Source organism: Pavona decussata, unplaced genomic scaffold, assembly GCF_977016875.1.
Source record: "Pavona decussata unplaced genomic scaffold, jaPavDecu1.1 SCAFFOLD_931, whole genome shotgun sequence".
NCBI classification, from domain to species: Eukaryota; Metazoa; Cnidaria; class Anthozoa; order Scleractinia; family Agariciidae; genus Pavona; species Pavona decussata.
The window spans coordinates 15,301-38,967 of NW_028145948.1; the positions used below are offsets into that span (position 1 = coordinate 15,301).

Consider the following 23,667-nt stretch of genomic DNA (forward strand, 5'->3'; position numbering starts at 1 on the left):
GTCTCATAGAGGTTAGTAAGCCTGCCAAGTTTCATGCTTTTATCATGAAATGAACAATTGAACCATTTTTTGGTCGTTAGCAGCTGGACTATGTTGGTTTATTTAGTTTATTTGTCACACACAAGTTACAATGATTAATAAATTACAATGATTACAATGGTTACAAATGACTTCAAAGTTATAGTGACTAACGTACAAGAGATAGAAAAGAAGTGGCGAGGGAACCTAACTGAAAAACCATGGGGCTTGTAAAACTTAGTTTCCCTCCCAGAGAAATAAATGATGACTAAACCTAGACAATATGGAAATGAAGTACTGACAAGTCAAATTTGTACACCCTTAACATAAATAGTTGATTATAATAGAACTTTTATTTTGTTCTTAAAGGACGCCAGTGATGAAGAGCCAGTAATCCCAAGAGAAGGAGAGTTAAAAAATTTCGGACCTTGATAAAAAACGGAGAATTGCTGAATATTTGTTCTACATATGGTAGATTGTTCTACATGGTAGACGAAAGGAGCTTGCGTGCCTTGTATTGTAATTATGAATTTGGCTGTTAGTTGTAAAAATGTTTTAAGATTTTCGAGGGGGAATTGGAATTTTTAAACGAGATCATAAACTGACCTAGGTGTATACATGAATATCTTGAAATTTAAGCAAGTTTTAAGTCTTTTCTTTTTCTTTGTTTTTGGCGTACGTTGTCATCACCTTCGTGTTTGGGTAAGGTTCCTCACGGACTGGCTTACAAAGTAGATTAAATGAAAATACGAATAACTCGTCAAAGTCGCTTCAACTTTAGAAATAGAACATTAAAATAGGCAGTAACGGCATAGGTTTAGGCTTTTATTATTTACATTTCTTTAGGAAGTTCTAACATGAAATCAACAGCAAACTACATGGATAGATATTGTTGGTCTTCTAAGTTCGATGACATACTTAGCCGTAGTGCAGCGAAAGCTTTTTATGAACCTGCTGTTTACTGGTAATTACAGCATGAATACTAATATTTCATGTTGTTCACGAGTAAATTTTCTCCGGGTCTGTTTGGTTCAAATTGGTCACGTGACGTGACAGTGATAGTTTTTTAAACATAAATTTTATTAAATACAGAATACTAAACTCTATTTACAAAACTAACCATACCAACCTAAGATACTAACCTAAATTACAAAATAATAATAATAGTTACAATATTAAATTAAATGCTACTACTGACAAGGTATGACTATTTTGAGACTTACAATGAGTTACAGTTGCACTTAAAATTACTACTTATACTACCATAATAGTTACAATATTTAATTAAATGCTTCTTCTGACACTTACAAAAGACATTTACACAATAGTTACGATATTAAAATTAAATTAAATGCTGCTACTAACGAAGTAAAGAAAAAAAGAGACTTCCAACAGGTTACAGTTGCACTTATGATTGTAAATACCACACAAAAGTTTATTTGTAATGCAAATCTTCACTTAAACTGGGGACAGTACCCACTTTTTCTTAAAGAATTTTGTGCTATTGATCTTTCTTTCGGTTTCATATTTAATGACTATTTCACTTTGAAATCCTTGGATTTTGGGTCGAATCTGGGTTCTTCTACAGTCCCATAGAAACAATTTCCCAATTATTATGATTAAAATTAATTCAGTAGGGCATGGTTTAGTTATAATTGCAAATAAAACATCTTGAAGAGTAAGACGAATTTGCTGATTTGAGAGTTGGTGCCAGTAATCTTAAAACTCATTCCAAAACTTTCTAACAAAGGGACAATGATACAAAAGGTGGTATACGGTTTCAGATTCTGCCTTGCAAAATGAGCACAGATCGTCCGTTTTGAAGCCTATTTTATATAATATAGAATTTGTGTATAAAATAGAGTTAATCACTTTAAACTGAAAACCTTTTACGTATGATTCAAGTACAACAGAATGTGGCAGTTTCCCTCAGCTGCTCAAACGAGAAATTAAAGTCATTCTGCAATTTACGAACGATATTAGGAGGCTGTGCTTTTTTGCGTGCAAATAATGAGTAATAGTCCTCTGATCTCTTTTTTGTGACATCAAAGATGTGGTCGTCAGTGGAAAACGATGGAGAGGCTGTAGATGGACAGGGAATAGTAATTTGTAAAGAAGAAGATATTGAATGTCGAAGGCCAGCCCATTGCAAAAACTTAGTTTTGGAAATCTTTTGCGACCAGTGGCAAAATGAGTCTTCTATATTTAAACCGAAAAGAAGATCTTGAGTAAAGATCATTCCTGCCACAAAATAATTTTTGTAGAAGACTGGTCTTTTGTCCATGCGAATTTCTTTATTATTCCAAAGAATCTTTTAACGAGTCACGAAAATCTGACCACCGAGAAAGTAGTTCACAATAAAACTTAGAGGAGATTTTGTAATCCTTAATATCATAGTTACAATTTAAAAAGAAAAAACCTCCTATGGGTTCTAGCCAGTGCTGTAGGTAGGTTTTCCACGTTCCATTCTGGCCTTCAAATATACGCTTTAGCCATACCAGCCATAAGGACTCTATCATGCATTTTAAATTAATCAATTTTAATCCACTTTCCTCGTATTCATTTATTACCGAAACGCGTGTTACCTTATCTGTGCCATTCCAAAGGAATTTAAATAGCCTGTTGATTCAATATTTCATTAATTCGTTACGTGTAGGCAGTACCAAGCACACATAAACAAACTTTGGAATAAGGAAGGATTTGATTATTGTCACCTTACCATAGACAGATAAACCTCTTGAGGACCAAATGTTAATAAGTTTTTCAATGCTATCCAATCGCTCAATAAAATTCTTTTCTTTAAGTAATTTTGGATCATATGTGAAATACACCCCGAGGGCTTTTATCGGCTCATTGGGCCATTTAATGCCTAACAGTTTTGCTTTATTTTCTTTAGAAGATCCAATCCACATACCCTCGGTTTTTGTGCTATTGATCTTTAGTCCTGAGATATTTTTGAATAAATCCAGCAGTTGAAAAAGAACCGTGGCTGAGTTAGTGTCAGCGAGTTCCACTGTTGTGTCATCTGTATATAATTGTAACAGTTTTGCCTCTTCTTTCCCAATGAAAATACCCTTTATAGCTGGATTTTGACGAATATCAATAGCTAACGTTTCCACAGCTACAATGAAAAGATAGGGAGAAAGAGGATCGCCCTGTCTGACACCTCACTCAAGTTGAACGTGACAGTGATCATCCACGCAGAGGACCGAGTTGACGATTGTGCTGTGGAGGCCTCCTTCGGAGGACAAGCGGGACTGGTTGTGGTTCTAATGGCCTGGACCTGACCTCAGGGAGACAGACCAGAGTAGCGAAAAACGTTTTGCGAAAGTCGTTGTTAAGTACAAGGTAAAGGCAGGGGTTGATGGCACTGTTGGCATGGGCTAACCAGAGAAAAAATCACCTGAACTTCCTTCGGTAATAAGTGCAATTGATCAGGCCGCACGTACCAAAAGTAGTGATTGACATAGACTGGAAACCAGCACAGTGCAAACACCACGCATACGGTCACCAACAAGCGCACCACCTTGCGTTTAGATTTTGCTGCCCTGTCCCGGTTGCTACCTGCCACGTTTCCTGGTATTTTACGTAGCCACAATTTACGAGAAATTAAGGAGTAATTGGTACCTGTTACGAAAAGGGGCAAGGCGTACAGCGTGATGAAAACACCCGCACACAATAATATACGTCGGCGTTAGGATCATATTCCACTTGAAGCAAGATAACATATGGGATCATCAACACAACAGATAAGATCCAAATGATTGCCGACAGAAATTTCGGTTTTTGGAAGATTTTTTCTTTCAAAGGATAGAAGATACCGTACATCCTATCAAATGAAATAAACGTCAACGTAAAGACACTCGCTGAAATGGAAATCGGGATGACAAAGAACAAGGCTTTACATGTGACGGTACCCAACGTTCCTCCAAACCATAGCTTACCACGGTAAAAGAGGACAACAGATAATGGCATCATTGTGAAAGTTAAAAGGAGATCTGCAACGGCCATGTTGGCGATGAAGAGGTTTCTTGTCCTCTTAGACGAAGATTTCTTTAAAGCCACAAACAAACAGAAGGAATTGCCAAAGAGGGCTACCAGAAAGATCACCGCATATGCTGCCGTCATACCAATGATGAAATTTGTTGAAACATCGCCAGATTGAGTTGGTGCTGTCGTGACGTTTTGAATATTGACAACTTGAGTGCTGTTTGTCCCTAACAAAATATTCATAAATAAATAAATAAATGAATAAATAAATAGAGAGGGGAAAAAATCGACAAAGTTAATAGGCTTCTCAAAAACAGCTCTTGATACATTACGCAACATCTTAAAATTATTAATATTATTGCATATATTTATAGAAACAGTACCATTTGCTCCAGTTGCATCGTTGGGATTCTGAGTCAGGTTAAAAAGCTCTTCCATGTCTGATCTAGAAACCTGTCTGAGAAAAAGAAGCCCACTGAATTTAAGAGCGATTTTCGTAGTTGCCACTTGCGAAAAAAATAGTGTAAACGACGTTAGCTCTCACGTCGTTTTTTTTTTTTTTTTTTTTTTTTTTTGCTCTTAGAGTAAACGTTGAAACAAAAAAAATTAAGTGTAGTATATTTATTATTGGGGAAGCAACTACGACCTAGTATTAGCTTAAAAATAACGCAAAAGCAAGATTAATTATGTGAAAGAAATGTGATTAAGTTATTTTTTATTCTGGTAAATAGATGATAGTTGAATTTTTAAGTAGACGTGACAGGAAGTAATGTAGGAATACTTAAAAAAAGCAAGAGTCCTGTGAATGCTTCAAATCCTAGCATTACATCCAAAACGCCTCCAGATCAACTTTGAACATTTTGTTAGGATGTTTTAAAAATATATATATTTTAAATATATGAAGAAATCTGTACTGGTGTTTACTTCTTTTGGAAGCAACCGAAGAACGACTTTGAGGAGCAGAGTTTTTGCTGTCTATAATAATTAGATCCCATAAATTTGTTGGTTCATCCAACCACTGATTGAAATCATCAGCATGTGCATGCTTTCTTCAAATAATCGTTCTCATTGATTTTAGTTCTTATTAGGTTACCTACTAGCTAGATGACCACTATAACTTTCATCAGTGGCTCAACGGGTGTTGATTTGTTCTTGTGCTCCCAGTTTCCTGCCCCTGAGTAATCAGGAAGTATGACGCTCACAATAAAATTAAATGGAGTGGATATGGGGTGGTGTCTGTTTTTATTAGCCTTCTAGAAAAAATTACTTTGACAAAACAGGCCCCAAGTTTGTTAAGTCACACAGAACCTTTAAATAAAATTACAACACGTTAAAAATGTACTTAGATTTCTTATTTTTTATTTAGCTTCCATCAATTGAAGGTTGACCTTATTACACGGAACATGGAACTGATGGCATAATAACGCCAGACATAAGTGACACTAGCGTCTTATCGAGACAGTATCTAGACCGGGCGGAGAGGCGCAGATTCTTCCCACGGTGACTTTGAACCTGAATAACTTTTTTGATATTTGAGCAATCGCCATGTGGTCGTTTAGTGTTCATTAACTTTGATGTTAACATGGCAACGAACTTTTGACACCCATATTTTAAGAAAAAGGAAAATCTCCTTTTAAAATGAAGAAAAGTGGCTTGTGCCACTCGATTGTTATTTGAACAGTTAGCAAAATGAAATAGTTATTTCAAACGATGAACATCAGCCGCGTAAACTCCTTGTATACTGGAAATCAATAGTTTGTCCTCCTTTAATTTGGCCTCGTGAGATTTTGCGCGTTATGTCATGCAGTTTTCCCGCCAATTCGTGTCAAACCGATCCACAGACTCCACCCACGCCATCTTTTGAAAGGTGATTGTTGACGGCAATGCTTCCATTGAAAAAAGTCAATTTACATAACCATGTAAAAACAACCGAGCTCTTTTCGATTGTCATTTCCCGCAAAGAAAAGGAAAACATTTGGAATAACTTATGCAAAGTAAAGAAAATCATCTAAGTAAACACACTTTGCACGTTTTGGCAGCTGAAATTTAGACCCTTAATGACAAAGCAATTTTTTTCTTGTAATTGTATGTCTAGTCGTAAATAAATATTGAACGTTAATAAAAATAGTGTTTTTTTTCAATAGCCAAAAGGTGATTAAAGTCTAGAAGAAATTTGCATGCTATTTAGCAGACTTTCACTCTCTCACTTTTTCTCGCTTGTCGTATTATATTTTTTCTAAATTCGACTATTTATAGGTTTTTCTTTTACTAGGGCGTTTCTCAAATGTACTGTTAACTGAAAATTATTTTTTGTGTCGATACATCGAACGGAAAGACAAGTGATATTTTTTAACCTAAATGTCAACACATTCATAATTTTAGATATAACATATACGCAAGATTGAATCAAAACTTTTTGCGTTATCAGTTAAAGAAAATAAAATAAGTACTTATTTACCAAACAGTTTATCTGATTGTTCGAAAAGTGGGCTTCATGTACCCTATTCTCAGAAAGAGAGTTACTCACAAAATTAACGACGGCGTGTTTATACTTTCGATAAAATCTAAGTTATTGTTTGAACGATACCACAAGACTCCCGCTATCCTGGCATGGCAAGTTTTTTCACAACTTTTACTTCCTCGTGGGTAAAAGGTGAACAAGTTTTCGTTGATGACTTTAAAAGGCTATGTATGTTTGGTCACATCTACAAGTTTTCATTGATACGCGGCAGAAGTACTAGTCTGTTACAAATGACAGAGCAAATTATTTTCTCTATCAAGCAACTTTGTCCATAAATCGGCGTTAAACCTGTTCCCTGTCTCTTGAAGAAGACTTGGCTACAGAAAATTCTCCAAACTTCCGGTTAAGGAAACAAGCTGTTCAATCCTGACACGACTGTTTTGCCATTTTATTTTACAACGGAAACTTACCGAGGAAATACCTCACAACTTTTAAAAACTAAACATTAAAAAATGCCGAGAAAGTGTTTCCTGTGTTAAAACTAACTACTCAGTATTGTCTTTAAGAACCTTATGTTGTTCCTGTCAATTAAATTAGTATTTTCGATTTCTTATGGACGACAAAATTCTTCAGCGATGTTTCTTGCACTTAGACAACAGTACATTCATCTACTGGTAAATCACACTCACCTTCGGCAAATGATGACTTTGCAACGATCCAAAAAAGGATGATTTTTAGCTTAAGACAACTGCTCGGCCAACAGTCGTGTCGGTAACTTAAGAGCGGATAACAACGACCTAAACTTTGTTTCCTCCATAAATGAATGTAGCTTGTAAAGTGTAGTTGGCAGATGTAGATTAGTTAATCAAGGGATATAGATTATTGTGCAATTAGAAAAGGAAGTTGTTTCTTATTGGTCGTAATGCCTATAACCTAGTGTGTAATAAGCCAGAGCTGAATTTTCAATCTATCGGACCATTTCAGAAGTCCATAAGCGTGGCAATTATAGAAAGATCAAGCGTACTATTTTTGGTATGAGTAACAACAGGACATAAATTTACTGAATTTTTTGTTGGCCACCAGAATTGTTGTGCACGATTTTTGGACTCCTTTCTGAGAATGTTCGCCGTTTTTATTCAGTTGAACATGATGCTTAATCCCTTAATTCTAGGAAGGTAGGGTGTGTTGCTACAATTCCATGAAACATCGGCTTATTGGAAATTGCGCCAACGCGATTAACTTGTTCCTCCTATCGTGAGTTGTAATAGTATTGGAAGATTATTAAAAATGGCAACAGCTGCGATATCAGGAAGCTCTAGAAACTGCCCCCGTATACATCACCTCTAAAACAACGATTAATTTCGACTTTAAGTTCTTCACGTTGCTGCTCATCATTAGGGACCTTACGCGACTACAACGGCAATGGCAACGAAAACTCGTTACCTGGAAATACATACCCACATTATCTGGTCTATTGTGTGATGATTTCACACCGTTCTTCTTGTAGCACGTAGCTGAATCATGTGGAAAATAATTATTAGAATCCGCGTTTCTAGTTCCTGTTCTCCTAAGAACTTTTCATTTGACCATATCACGTTCTTTTTTTTATGCATTAAGATTTTTCATGACGCAGAGGCATTTATTATAATTTTGCTCAATTAATGTTTTCTTTTTCTTTGTTTTTGGCGTCGGTTGTCTTTATTAGGCTCCAGCTTGGACTGGCTTGCAAAGCAGATTAAGGTGGCCGAACACACTTTTTGCGCGCGCTTTGCAGATTCTGTTAGTGATGCTATTAAGCGCGCGCTAGGGTTGTGGTACGCTAATATGGCGGTCGATGAAGTGATCCCTCAATTTCACATGAATTGGATAATAAAGTTAAGTTTTGATCTTAAATAACTAAGTTTCTCATTTCTGGACACTTTTTCTAAAATTGGCACTAACGTTCTGAAATGTAAATTCTGTTAAGCGAGAAGCGATTGGTTTATAGCATTATCCTTGGTGGTACTAATCCAATAACAATAATCATGGTACTAAAATACATGTTCGTGGTTTTTGGTGTAGCGCGAGGATTTAGATAAGAAGTAAGAAAACTGAAACCGTGATACATTTTTTTCTTTTTTGTTACAATTACTAAAAAGTGAAAATGAAAACTTGAATCATGGTTGAACATTTGACCTACAGTTCCGGCATGTATATCTCCGGGATGTATATGCCCATTACTTTGTTGCCTACGAATGATTAACGAGCATGATAAAAGTTCCCCTCCAACTTCTTACAACCTTGAAACTACGACGGATTTGTAACTAGATACGCCAACACCTTTCCGTCTTGCAGTACAAGCACGCCCTAGCCCTTGATCTAACAACTGATTGAAATCATCAGTATGTGCATGTTTTTTTTCAAATGATCGTTCTCATTGATTTAGTTCTTATTAGTTACCTAGCTAGATGATCACTATAATGTCAACAGTGTCTGAAAAGGGTGTGGGTTTGTTGTAGTGCTTCGAGTGCCCGGCCCTTAATAATCAGTAAGCATGGCGCTCACATCAATATTAACAAGAGTGGATACGGGCGTGGCATCTACTTTAATTAGTCTTCGGGAACAAATTACTTTGATAAAACAGGCCACACGTTAGTCAAGTCTCATACCATTTTCGAATAAAATTACAATACATTAATAATAGCTATTTCTTGATTTTTTTGTTTACATCAAATGAACACCTTATTACACGGAACTGATAGCATCATAATGCCACACATAAATTGCCAAACGTTTCTCCTGTATGGGTTGAGATGCGCATCACCGACGTCTTATCTAGGCCCTATCTAGACCGGAAGGGAAGGGCGGGGATTTTGCCTAAGGCGAATTTGAACCAGAGTAACTTTTTTAATAATTGAGCAGACGCCACGTGGTCGTTTAGTGCTGATTAACTCTGATGTCACCATGGGAGGCAAGTTTTGACAGGCTTCTTTTTTCTTTTTTAAAAAATGGAAAATCTGTTTTTTAAATGAAGAATAATTTTGTCATATATTTTTGACTCGCGAAGTTATGGAGAATGGGTGGCGTAATCGGCCCCTTTGCCTAACAAAAAAAAGTGCGGCGTAGATAGGGTTAATAAGATTATTATTTCATCACGAGCCAGAGTTAACCGGATGTGAAAAAATTCGCCAATTCTGGTTGCTAAGGGGTGACGTCACAAATCTGCTTAGTAGCCGTCATCGTATTCGATTTCACGGTTGGAGCTTGCGGTTACGAAGTCATAGCAGGAGGGAATTATTGTTTTATGTTGAAATAAATCTTACCAAGAGCGCAGTGGCATATTGGGAAAAGTAGCTCGCTCTTCCCCTTTCTCATGGACAAGCTATATGGCAACTTTCGACTGTCTTGGGATTGAATTGTGTTCAAGTGAGCCCTTAGAGAGTTTGTTGTTCTTCGATCGTGCGATTATGTAAGACGTCAGTTTCACCGAGCATATTTCATGAGGTAAGGCCAGGTAATCCGTAAGCGGCAAATGTTCGCGGATAAAAATGGCGGGCTTTTAGATCGAAGGTTATACAAAGAAAAAGCTGTCATATGCATCTTTATTCAGCGTTGTGTTAGTCGTCCGTCGCCCCAGTTCCAAAGTAATCAACATAACGATTATTGCATTGATCAGTCGATTTATTTCGGTCAAGACCAGCAAAGATCACTAAGCAAGGTCTGCTGCGAAATCAAGATCAAATCACGGTTTTGCTTCAAAGATATCGATGTACGAATTACCTGCTCTTTACGGAAAAATTGTTCCGGTATTAACTTCAAGCGTCCGTCGAAAAGATGTTATGAACTAAGACGAAGCACTAAAATCCAGTCCCAAATATTATTTTTCTCAAATTGTAGGGCATGGTTTTACTGAATTTAGAAAAGGTCAGGCGCAATATATCTTTTGAATTGCGGCTCATTAAGCTTAACTTTGAGATGCATGTAAAACCAGGCGGACATTTTAGTTTAATCTTGATATTTTTTGTAGAGTGATTTCTTTCTGGTAAGACATGTGGATTATTTAAGACGCCATTCTAAAGAAACACTGTATTGAAACACCTTATTGGCTGACCCGGGTTGAGGTCCTGTATCCAGGAGTGCTTCTGGGATATACAACAAAAACAATATAATAATATCCCTGAAAGGCGGATGTTAAATCCTTTCTGGTCCATCCAGGGTGAAGCATCATTGTAAACAGTAGAAATAATTTGTTCAGTTGTAAACAATAAAACTAACACAAATATTACTTTTATTACCACTTCTGGGTTATCTAAGATGAAGTCCTAACATTGTTCTATGCTCAGGTGCTTCATGTGAGATATATAACATAAATGATTTGATTTTTTAGGCGCACATTATAAACTAAGACGGATGTCAAAATTATTATAACCTTTCTGGTTCAGCCAGGTTGAAGTCCTTTAAGCATCACTGTATGCTTGAGCGCTTTGGGATATATAGAATAAAATATTTTTAGGTGAACATTATAAACCTAGGCGGATGTTATATACATTTCTGGTTCATTCAGGTTGATGTCCTAGCATGACTGTATGCTTGAGCACTCTGGGATATATAACACAGACAATGCAAATTTTTTAGGCGAACATTATAAACCTAGGCGGTTGTTATATATCTTTCTGGTCCATCCAGGTTGATGTCCTAGCATGACTGTATGCTTGAGCACTCTGGGATATATAACACAGACAATGTAAATTTTTTAGGCGAACATTATAAACCTAGGCGGATATTATATATCTTTCTGGTCCATCCAGGTTGATGTCCTAGCATGACTGTATGCTTGAGCACTCTGGGATATATAACACAGACAATGTAAATTTTTTAGGCGAACATTATAAACCTAGGCGGTTGTTATATATCTTTCTGGTCCATCCAGGTTGATGTCCTAGCATGACTGTATGCTTGAGCACTCTGGGATATATAACACAGACAATGTAAATTTTTTAGGCGAACATTATAAACCTAGGCGGATATTATATATCTTTCTGGTCCATCCAGGTTGATGTCCTAGCATGACTGTATGCTTGAGCACTCTGGAATATATAACACAGACAATGTAAATTTTTTAGGCGAACATTATAAACCTAGGCGGATATTATATATCTTTCTGGTCCATCCAGGTTGATGTCCTAGCATGACTGTATATGCTTGAGCACTCTGGGATATATAACACAGACAATGCAAATTTTTTAGGCGAACATAATTTATAAACCTAGGCGGTTGTTATATATCTTTCTGGTTCATCCAGGTTGATGTCCTAGCATGACTGTATGCTTGGGCACTCTGGGATATATAACACAGACAATGTAAATTTTTTAGGCGAACATTATAAACCAAGGGCGGTTGTTATATATCTTTCTGGTCCATCCAGGTTGATGTCCTAGCATGACTGTATGCTTGAGCACTCTGGGATATATAACACAGACAATGCAAATTTCTTAGGCAAACATCATAAACCTAGGCGGTTGTTATATATCTTTCTGGTCCATCCAGGTTGATGTCCTAGCATGACTGTATGCTTGAGCACTCTGGGATATATAACACAGACAATGTAAATTTATTAGGCGAACATTATAAACCTAGGCGGATATTATATATCTTTCTGGTCCATCCAGATTGATGTCCTAGCATGACTGTATGCTTGAGCACTCTGGGATATATAACACAGACAATGCAAATTTTTTAGGCGAACATTATAAACCTAGGCGGTTGTTATATATCTTTCTGGTCCATCCAGGTTGATGTCCTAGCATGACTGTATGCTTGAGCACTCTGGGATATATAACACAGACAATGTAAATTTATTAGGCGAACATTATAAACCTAGGCGGATATTATATATCTTTCTGGTCCATCCAGATTGATGTCCTAGCATGACTGTATGCTTGAGCACTCTGGGATATATAACACAGACAATGCAAATTTTTTAGGCGAACATTATAAACCTAGGCGGTTGTTATATATCTTTCTGGTCCATCCAGGTTGATGTCCTAGCATGACTGTATGCTTGAGCACTCTGGGATATATAACACAGACAATGCAAATTTCTTAGGCGAACATTATAAACCTAGGCGGTTGTTATATATCTTTCTGGTCCATCCAGGTTGATGTCCTAGCATGACTGTATGCTTGAGCACTCTGGGATATATAACAGCAGCAATATAATATTTTTAGGCTCCCCCCCCCCCCCCCCCTCTCCCCGACCGACCCTCAAAAATTAAGATTTTTTGAAAATTAACTGGCAAATGCACCACCGCCGGGACAAAATAGTTGTTCAAATGCCCCGGGGTGGTAGCTAAAACATGTAAAAAAATGTTTTATTTTGTTTGTTTCTCGTCCTACTTTCAGTAAAATCTAAGCTAATTCAGGCCAAATCAAGTCCTAGCTGGGTCTTGTTTCCCGTAGTTAGTGCAAAAATAGGTCATTCTACAGCTCTAGCGTCCCATTTTATGTCTTATCTAGACATGTTCATAAAGAAACTTAGTGTATTCGTCAATGAATTTGTCATTAAGGAAGCGACAATGCTGTAGGGTGAAAAAAGGTGAGATGGTCAAATGCCCCGGGGTAATTGGGTGGAAGGCTAATGCCCGACCCACCGGGATGGACTGTGTGGGAAAATGCCCCGCTATTGCCCGGGGGGGGGGGGGGATGGGCACAGCTGGAATTGACTGATGCATAAACAATAAATCCCAACCCACAAGCGATGGGTGTGGGATTATCTGGTCTCTAAACGCGTTAACTGGTGGTCTTATTTTACGTCCCCACCCCCTCCCCCTTCTGTAGCTATTAAATAAACGACGTACTTTTCTTAGACTTCTTACGTATTTCTTTTTCTTGTCCCTGAGTACCACAAATGTCCAGAGATGCACCTCACCCCGAATTTGGGTACTTCACATTAGACAGACCTTCTTGTCAGTTTTCATATTATATCGTATTAAAAACTGAATCATTGTATAGATGCAATTCGAGTGATTTGATTGGCTTAGCGGCCATGGTATATACGAGAAATGGCGACCATTAAATTGTCTGCTTGTTATTCTTGCACAGTGAAATCAGTAAGATCTAGCAATATTTCTTGATTTTTTTAAATAAAACAATTATTCCATTTGCGCTTGTTGGATATGAGATGATTTTTAAATAATAGCCAACTCGGTGCTACGCGCCTCGTTGGCTATCTATCATCTCATATCCAGCGCGCGCTCTTGGAATAATTGTTAAGGGACGGACCATTGGAAAAGTGATGGGGGGGGGGGGGGTGGGGGATTTTCAGTCTGCAGGAATTTTTTTTTATGCTCAGTGCTTGTGCAGGAATTTTTTTTTCAGTTGATACCCTCTGCACGAATTTTTTTTTTTGTTGTTTTCCAGAAAAAAAAAAAATTAAAAAAAAGTTGTACTTTGTGGGCTTGGAATGATTACCTTTAACCCCTGAGACAATATCTAAAAATTACAGCATAATGGTCAAAACTAAACAAAAACAACGAAACCTAGTATCTAGTGCTGGTAGTAAAATCAGCCTCATACTTAAATAAAAGACTGGTCATCATTTTAAAATAATTTAAATCAAATTTCATGTACTGTCTGTTTATTGATTGTTTACTTTTTAACACATTTTAATAAGAATTGATTCAAAATTTTTCAAAACTGTTGGCGCCAAGAAATCTTATGAAATATTTCATAACAAACACTTCAAGTAGTATATAATCTCAACTTACTTAAAATTTAAAAGTCAAATTCATGGTGGGATTGTTTAATGTTTTCGATCACCAGATCACAAAGCACTTTGTGCGGTTTTAATTTGCCTACAGAGCACTTTGTGGTATTGACAATGAGCCACAGAGCATTTTGTGGTGAATAAAGTGAACACTTGTCCTTCAATCTAGATGCTCCTACAAGCGTTTTTAAAAGAGGACTTCTTGAAAATGACTCAGTTTTTTAAATTTTGTAACCATAAAGCACTCTGTGGCCCAACGAATAAAACTATAAAGCGCTTTATGGATAAGCAGATATGCTGGAAGCGTTTTACTGACAAAATCGTTTTTCTTCAAAACTAATTGACCTATTGCTCGTGATTATTGGGTTTACTACCAGTTACAAACACAAAACAAAATACTGAGTTGTAGTAAGGGAAAATTCCAGCCACGCCACAAAATGTGAGGTTGGTTTGTTGTTCATACAAAACAAACTTCCACAAAAAAATTTAGATTTTCAAAACATTAAAAAGGCCATTTTGGGGCATTCTGGAAGAAATTTTTTTGTCATTAAAACCCTAAAAGGTATTTTCTATAATAATTCCTTAATCTCCTTCTGCAAGAATTTTTTTTTCTTCCGTCTCGGCTTGCAAGAATTTTTTTTTCAGGCATTTTGGCTTGCACGAATTTTTTTTTTGTATTTTCCCCACCCCCCCCCCCCATCACTTTTCTAATGGTCCGTCCCTAAATGTTTGACAGAATTATTTGCGTTTTAGTAAGAATTTACGGTAGGGGACATCTTGTGATGTCAGACATTTAATGCATCTCATTGGCGTTCATTTGTGGACGTCACTTCACAAATGTCAAAGAACACCTCAAGAATTCAGAAAAATGCAAAGATTGTGAAACGGCATGCGTATGGCTCAAAGGGTCTGTTGTGACTTATTTAAGCATAAAAATTCGAATACAAACAGGCGCGAATTCAATGTCTGGGTCCACCACGTACATTAATACGATAAACAAGACGTGAAAGAGGCTCAACATTTTTTACGATTACCACAAAAAACCAAACTTCTGCTAAGGAAAGGGATATTAGAAAACTTAGAGGGTATAACGTCTAGTCAATTTATTTGATAGCCGAAAGCTCATGTTTTTAATCTTTTTAACCAGAGAACGTTTCTTAATCCAATATGTCTTATCCTTGTTACAGCTCTATTTTTACTAGTATATTTTAGCTTATTTTGTTTGGTAGCCTTTTCTAGTAGTTGTGTGAGCCCAAGGTTAACGCACGCGTGCCGATTTATTGGGCCGAATTTTGTTTGGCCGATTTAGCATGAGATGATTTACACATAACGATTTATCACATCAAGAAAGTGAATAAGTGGACGAAATCGACCCGATTGATAAAACTTGATCGCAATGGAACTGCTTGTATAAACCTTGCTAAATATGAAATCTGTCAAAGAGCAGCAGAATTTATAAATCGAGCAGATCTTAAGCCCGCGCTATATCAGTAAAAAAAAAAAAAGAAAGCTTAGGCCGACAATTTGCAGTGTGCATACGAATAAGCCACCTAATCGGATCGATTTACATTCCTTTGCTGAAACATTTTCCGTATCTCCAAGGATCTCCAAGTTAGTCAGGGTTCCCAGTGTTAACGACATATTTGCCTCCTTCTATTCCTGTGTGGCGGGCGATTAAAGTCACGATTCCGTTTTTCATTACGTATTAATCTGAATTTCTGCGAAAAGATTCCACTACTGAACTGTTGCGTGCCCCGAAACAGACTGTAGTAAAACATGTCATGCGGGATCCGTTTGCAGACACGTCATATCTCGAAAGAAATTTAATTAAAAGCTTGCAAAAAAGAACTTTTAGGCACAAGGATTATAACACTTTCGCGTTAAAATTAACGCCGCAAGCGAGACAGAAGAAATGCCAGAATGGATTCTATTACATTGGAATGCTCCGAGTTATTTGACGTCCCGTGGAGAAACCAGGCAAATTGCCTGGTATCTCCAAGGGGTGCCGAAGTTTTATTTTCGTTGCTAAGAACCTCTGGCTCGTTATGAATCAGAAGTGTATCTCAGTGCTAATATTGGACATTTTCAATGATAATGTGACTGTGTACAACTTAGGATATTTACCTCAAGGTTTACTTGAAAGTCTGTCTGTTTTTTCGTATCGCCTCTGATTAGAACACCGCACTCATAATATCAAATACGGCGTGTTAGGAAAGAGAGGACATGTCACACATATACATTGCAGATGCTTTCTTTTTTGGTAAAAAATCCTTTTGATTAAATTACTAGATCAGTTTTTATGTTGCTTGTAGCTACTAGACAACTTGCTCTAGTATTTGATGCTTGGATGTTCCAGCAGCCAGTTAATTACTTGTTAGATATTAATCAGGACTGAAAAATGTTTTGGCACTTAACTCTTTTGCCCTTTTATTTCTTCCCTCAATCTTTACGTCATCGTAAAAGGTTCAAACTGTTACGTTTTATCGTAAATCGTCAAAAGAAACCCTTTTTTTAAATGTGTTTTTTTTTTTTAAATAAAATAGCAAACTCTAAGTTTTAGCATTGTGTGAGTCAAAGAAAAGCAAAGCCACACAAAAATCTGGAATCAGTCCTTATATCTTGTCCCACTTTTCTTCAAACCCATTCGCTGAACAATTATTAGCTCGTCCAGGTTCAAATCTCGGAAAAATCCTATATTTCGTTTTGGAATGTTTTTAGTAAAGCGAATAATTACAAAACGCAAAACTGACAAACACCATTGCAAAGGTCTCACGGTATGCTAAATCTGGGTACAGCTTTGCTACGAATCATACCATGCAGTTCAATTCAAACCACTGGACAAGCCTGACTATTCGTCACATCCCTTAAAATTTTTGTAATAGAGGAGAAAAAAAAAAAACACTAACAACAACAAAAAACACTAAATAATGAAGAATCGCAAATTCTTAGCATCAACTTTCATGGATATCACGGTCTTTATTTTGTTTCGCTAAGCCGATCCTCCAGCGCTTCGCCTCCTTGCTTCGCTGTTAAATGTGACGTCATCCGTTGAGTTGATCGGGAGGACGCGCTTTTCCCCAGCACTCATAGACAAGCTTGGTTACTTTGAGCACCTTGAGGCCTAAGAACGAGGCTGGATGCTCTTGACGCAAGCGAATTAAGTTAGTTTTGATAGGTTGCTTTGTTTCTGTTTGGTTATTTGCAGGTGGGCAAAACCTTTGATCCTTGTCCGCTGGAAAACTTATCACATGATTATTATCACACCTGATCTTCTTTTCTTGGGGTAAATACTTACAATGGGGCTACTCAGTAACAGGACCCTCAATAACAGGAGCTTCCACGTATTGACGATTGTGCTGTTCTAACTGCAGAGGCCTCCATCGGAGTACAAACGGGACTGGTCGTGGTTGAGATGACCTGAACACAACCTGATCAGGATGACAGACCAGAGTAGCGAAAAACTTTTTGCGAAAGTTGTTGTTAAGTAAGAGATAAAGGCAGGGGTTAATGGCACTGTTGGCATGGGCTATCCAGGCAAAAACCATCTTAACTTCTTCCGGTAATAAGTGTACTTGATCAGGTCGCACGTACCAAAAGTAGTGATTGACGTAAATTGGAAACCAGCACAGAGCAAACACCACACATACGGTCATCAACAAACGCACCACCTTGCGCTTAGATTTTTCAGCGTTGGCCCGGTTGCTATCTGTCACGTTTCCTGGTATTTTACGTAGCCATAATTTCCGACAAATTAAAGAGTAATTGGTAACTGTTATAAAAAGGGGGAAGGCATACAGCGTGATGAAAACAACGATATGGAAGGTTTTATAGGCGCGGAATGTTTCCTCCAAAGTAAGGTCGTTTTCATCTTCCCATGGCCACACCGGTACCAGCACACAATAATGTGCGTCGGCGATAGGATCATATTCCAGTTGAAGCAAGATAACATATGGGATCATCAACACAATAGATAAGATCCAAATGATTGCCGACAGAAATTTCGGTTTTTGGAAGATTTTCTCTTTAAAAGGAAAGAAGATAGCGTACAACCTATCAACGGACATAAACACTATCGTAAAGACACTCGCTGAAATGGAAATCGGGATGGCATAGAACAAGGCTTTACATGTGACGGTACCCAACGTTCCTCCAAACCATAACTTACTACGGTAAAGGAAGACAATAGATAAAGGCATCACTGTGAAAGTTAAAAGGAGATCTGCAACGGCCATGTTGGCGATGAAGAGGTTTGTTGCGCTTTTATTGGAAGATTTCCTTAAAACCACAACCAAACCGAAGGAATTGCCAAAGAGGGCAACGAGAAAGATCACCGCATATGCTGCCGTCATGCCAATGATGAAATTTGTTGAAACGCCGCCAGATTGAGTTGGTGCGGTCGTGACGTTTTGAATATTCATAGAGTGAGTGCTGTTTGTTCCTGACAAAATATGAATAAATAAATAAATAAATAAATAAATAAATAAATAAATAAATAAATAAATAAATAGACAAGGAAAACCAAAAACAAAGTTCATAGGCTTCATAAAAAGTTTTGATACATTATGCACCTTCTTAATTGTGTTAATATTATTGAACACAGATTATTCTAATTTTGAAATTAGGACATATATTTATAGAACCAGTACCATTTCCTCCAGTTGCATCGGTGGGATTCTGAGTCAGGTTAAAAAGCTCTTCCATCTTTGATCTAGGAACCTGTCTGAGTAAAAGAATTCCACTGAATTTAAGAGCGATTTTCGCAGTTTCCACTTGCGAAAACAGTAAACACATTTTAAATTAAATGTTGAGTTGGTGCGGTCGTGACGTTTTGAATATTCATAGAGTGAGTGCTGTTTGTTCCTGACAAAATATGAATAAATAAATAAATAAATAAATGAATAAATAAATAAATAAATAAATAGACAAGGAAAACCAAAAACAAAGTTCATAGGCTTCATAAAAAGTTTTGATACATTATGCACCTTCTTAATTTTGTTAATATTATTGAACACAGATTATTCTAATTTTGAAATTAGGACATATATTTATAGAACCAGTACCATTTCCTCCAGTTGCATCGGTGGGATTCTGAGTCAGGTTAAAAAGCTCTTCCATCTTTGATCTAGGAACCTGTCTGAGTAAAAGAATTCCACTGAATTTAAGAGCGATTTTCGCAGTTTCCACTTGCGAAAACAGTAAACACATTTTAAATTAAATGTAGCATATTAATTATTGAGGAAGTAACTTCGACCTAGTATTAGCTTAAAAATAACGCAAAAGCAAGAATAATTATGTGAAATAAATATGATTAAGGTATTTTTTATCCTGGTGAATAAATGGTAGTTGAAGTTTTAAGTACTAGTGACACAGGTATAAGAAAGCGAGTTCTCCCAACAAGAGTCCTTTGAACGCTTCAAATCATAGCATTATATAGAATGTTTGTCACTTGAGCCTAGTTAAGGACGGTGCCTACTAATACCGAAATATTTTTGCGCGGTTTATGGCTATGTGGGAAAAGCAGATCTTAGCAAGGCCTATTGGAATCCAAAAAGAAAATTGGGGGTAACCACGCATTTTTCAGAGATAATTAAGCAGTAATATCTCTAAAAAAAGCTGAAATACAAAGCAATGTATGGGATTTTTTCCTAAATTGAAGCTTAATTATCTCTGAAAAATGCATGGCTACCCCCAATTTTCTTTTGAGATACCAAAAGCATTTGGCAAGTTCTTCTTTCTCCGTATAGTTTTAAACCGCGCAAAATTATCCCTGTATTAGTAGGCATCGCCCATAAGAAACCCGAGTATCTCTAGATGCGCAGAACGTATGCGCAGTAATAATAGTTGGCACCGTCCTTAAATGGCCTTAGCTCCTGCGAGTTTTCTGAAGCTCTGTGGTGGAGCATCCGAACTACAGTAATCGGAAGGTCGTGGGTCCAACTCCTGTTGGGAGAAGGGAGTATGCCTGTGTCACTGACATGTCCGCGTGTGTACTCGACATAACCCGCATCACACAGGTATAAACTACACATCGTTGATTTATAATAAGTGGCTTTGATTCTTTTACTTTTAGTTCTTGTTCAATTTTTCGGCTCACAAACACAGGCTGAATGGTGGTGTACACTTTTAGGCTCAGTTGCTTTAGTTGTTCCCTCACAGTATCTGCTGAGATTTGGTCTTTAAATAGCAAGACTACACGAATTTGAGCTATCTGAGAGTTGCCAAGCGTGGAAATGACATACATAATACTCTTAACAGTATAAACTGAATGTAGGTCCAGGCCTTAATTCACCTGACGTCAAAGGAAACATCAGGGCAGAATCTACCCTCCCCCCCCCCCCCCCCCCTAACCTACCCGGCTCCTAGAAGACAAAACAAAGCCCGGTCTAGATTAAAAAAAAAAAAATCAATGTATGCACATAATGCGTAACCTTTAAAAACATCAAAGCTCTTAATTTCATGTTAATCAAGGCTGAGCTACTTGTGGTTCCTTCGAAGAAAAAATAACGGTTTTGAAAAAGAAATTATGCAAATTAATGAAATTCATCCAATCAAAATCATTTTGTCCGTACTTGGGTGATGACGTCGCTTGAGAACGCGCACAGTAGGCACGCAGCTGAAATTTACACAATTGACGACGGAGTTAGTCCTCTTAGTGACTTTTTGTCTTATAAGTTCATTTATTAAAGTATAGAAACATTGAACGACAAGAAAAATAGTTAGTGACCTCTACCCTTGGTAACTGTTTGGAGAAAGAATTTTACGCGGCAGTCTAAAAGACCACGAAATAGTTTTATTTATTTAATGGCCAAAAGGCAATCAAAGTCCATAAGAAATTTGCATGCTAATTTACAGTCTTCTAGTTTGCCCATTTATTATCCCCTGCCGGAATATTTTAAATCCCGATTTCGACTTCCTAGCACGTTTTTCTTTTACTTGCGCCCGTTTCTCAAATGTTCCGATAACAACCTGGCCCGAAGACAAATTTTCGTAAACAATATCCCCAACAGGGAGACAATGGGTATTTGAAAGCTCAATGTAAATATACTCATAATTTTTGGCAACAGTAACATACAGGCACTTTTAAACTAGAAATTCGTGCAAATTTGATTAAAAATGAAACAAATTAAAATATTTAATATAAAAAGTACTTATTGAGCCAAAAGGTTATCGGGTCTTTCGAGAAATAAGCTTCATGTACCCCATTCTGAATACCTATTGACAAAATTTATGGCAGCGTGAATATACCATGTCTTTCAATAAAATCAACATCAATCTTCTTCATGTGACTTAAGCTGGTTCCCCAAGATTAATGTACGTTTATACCCGGCATGACACGTTTTTTGAGAATTTTATGTTACTCATGGATGGAGGATGAACGAGCTTTCGGTGCTAACTTTGAAAAGGTATCTGTATTTACTCACAGAAAGGAGTTTTCGTTGGTCACGGCAGTAGTCTTTTACAAACGATTGAACAATTCATCTATTCAGTCTCTTTGTTCAATTTGAGGTGTGGAACGTCAACTCCATTCTTTTAACAAGACTCGACACACTTTTACGCAGCCAAAATTTTCATAATATAAATACCTGTTAAAGAAAAATGCTGTTCAATCCTGTCACGACTGTATTGCAATTTTTTTAACGATGAAAACATAGCAATCGAAAACTTCACAACTTTTTTAATACGCCGCAATGTTAATTAAGAATGGAAAATGTTTGCTGAGTTAAAACTAACAACAACTCAGTATTGTCTTTAAGAGTTTATAAAGACACAGTTGTCTCTCAGTTAAAATTGTATTTTCGTCCCCTTTTAGACAACAAAATTCTTTAGTGGTGTTTAAAACGCCTTGACAACAAGAAAGAACATTCATCTGCCGGCAAATCACACTCACCTTCGGCAAATGATGACTTTGCAACGATCCAAAAAAGGATGATTTTTAGCTTAACGCAACTGCTCGGCCGACAGCACAGTCGTGTTGTCTTTTGTGGTAGCATGACAGTGGATAAGTGAATGTAGCTTCGTAAAGTGCAGTGGGCAGGTGTAGATGAGTCAATAAACGGATCGTTTATTGATCAAATGAACCGGAACTTGTTTCTGATTGGTCATAATGTCCATAACCTATTGTGTAATAATGTAGACCTTAATTTTCAGTCTACCGGTACCTTGTCATAATTGTCACGCATAGTGACATTTAATAAACTTTTTCAGTAAGCAAGAGTATTTAGGGTTTCAGTGAGAAATGTTATTTTTGTTTGAACTGGCTTTCGCTGCTCTGTCCGTATTTGTGGCTTAAATTATAGAAAGACAAAGTGTAGTGGTTTTCTTTTAACTCAGCAACTACGTGACATTAGCGTCCTGTATTTGCTGTTGTTTGCGAGAATTATCTTGCACGATTTCCATAAGCTTACGCATTCCCTCAAGAAAACTTATTCTCCATTTGAAGTGAACACGATGTTAAATTCCTTAATTCTCGCAACGGAGAACGTTTTGCTACAATTCTAAAAAGCAACTGGCTTATTACTAAAGGCATCAACTTTTCATTATAACTCACGATATGTAGGAGGAGTATTAAAAATGACAACATCTGCGATATCAGCCAGGCTTAGAAACTGCCACCGTATACCAATCTCTATATAATGACATAATGGCTAATCATAAGCGACCATATACGCAACTTTCAACTCAAGGTAAACTTTTCATTCTGTTTATTCTTTCATCTCCCAATCGTTTTTCTTAACTTTAATTTAGATATATTTTTTTGTTGTTATTTTGTAGCTGTTTAACTGTTCTTGTTCTGATTTGTTCGTTTCTTCTTTGACTGTGATGTTTTTAAAATTAATGTAAACGTCGTTAGCTCTCTCGATGAGCACTTTTTTGCTCTTAAGGCAAATGTCGAAATAAAATATTGTTTATATTATAAAATAATATACGCAACCACGATGGCAACGGGGGCATAATAGGTTGCAGCCACGTTCTCGTTCTGAAAGTGCTTTTATGTTCTTTTTAAACCTTTTCAGTAATTTAATAATTGTATACAATAAAGAATTGAAAAATTGTCAAAAACTTTGAATTGTTCGTGACTAACCACGAGCAATTCACAAGTATTTAATAATTTTACGTCAAAGAAATGCACCAAAATTCTTAACACACGTTCAAAGGTATTGCTTGCCCCATTAAATGCTCTCTTCCTCCATTTCTTCCTCCCTTTCTTTCTTTCTTTCTTTTCTTCTTTTTTCTTTCTTTTTTCTTTCTTTCTTTCTTCCTTTCTTTCTTTCTTTCTTTCTTTCTTTCTTTCTTTCTTTCTTTCTTTCTTTCTTTTTATGAGTGCATTCGTTGGCATAGATATATTCTGAAAAAGTTCTGAAGTTTCATGGGGTTTATTCAAATTTGAAAAAAGGTTTATTCAGGTTTAGGGTCGCAGGCTCCCCTCCCCCCGGTGTAGATAGGGTTAAGCCTG

At 36.9% G+C, this 23,667-nt stretch overlaps 1 protein-coding gene and 1 pseudogene across 3 annotated transcripts; both read right to left on the reverse strand.

Moving 5' to 3' along the window:
- Nucleotides 1-3,210: 3,210 nt before the first annotated feature.
- Nucleotides 3,211-4,446, reverse strand: LOC146448415 (G-protein coupled receptor 83-like; annotated as a pseudogene).
- A 12,267-nt stretch (nt 4,447-16,713) lies between these two features.
- On the reverse strand, nt 16,714-22,420 carry LOC146448416 (orexin receptor type 2-like). 3 transcript variants are annotated; one of them, XM_085102584.1, is made up of 3 exons: nt 22,102-22,420; nt 19,274-19,347; nt 16,714-18,651 (listed from the first exon to the last, which is right to left on the reverse strand). In XM_085102584.1, the coding sequence occupies exons 2-3, from the start codon at nt 19,326-19,328 to the stop codon at nt 17,516-17,518; spliced, it is 1,191 nt and encodes a 396-aa protein (XP_084958710.1). In that variant the 5' UTR covers nt 19,329-19,347; nt 22,102-22,420; the 3' UTR covers nt 16,714-17,515. The 3 variants fall into 3 exon arrangements, 2 of the variants coding, with proteins under 2 accessions (XP_084958710.1, XP_084958708.1); XM_085102582.1 differs by lacking the exons at nt 19,274-19,347; nt 22,102-22,420 and adding an exon at nt 18,860-18,993; XR_014861082.1 differs by lacking the exons at nt 16,714-18,651; nt 22,102-22,420 and adding an exon at nt 19,018-19,073 and having other exon boundaries at nt 19,274-19,979.
- Nucleotides 22,421-23,667: the final 1,247 nt, after the last annotated feature.

What these genes read in the sequence shown, in the direction of transcription:
- LOC146448416 (XM_085102584.1), bottom strand. Translation starts at nt 19,328, where the DNA reads ATGGAAGAGCTTTTTAACCTGACTCAGAATCCCACCGATGCAACTGGA. An exon ending in CGATGCAACTGGAGGAAATG is followed by an intron (nt 18,652 to 19,273) that starts GTACTGGTTCTA and finishes ATATTTTGTCAG; the next exon opens with GAACAAACAGCACTCACTCT.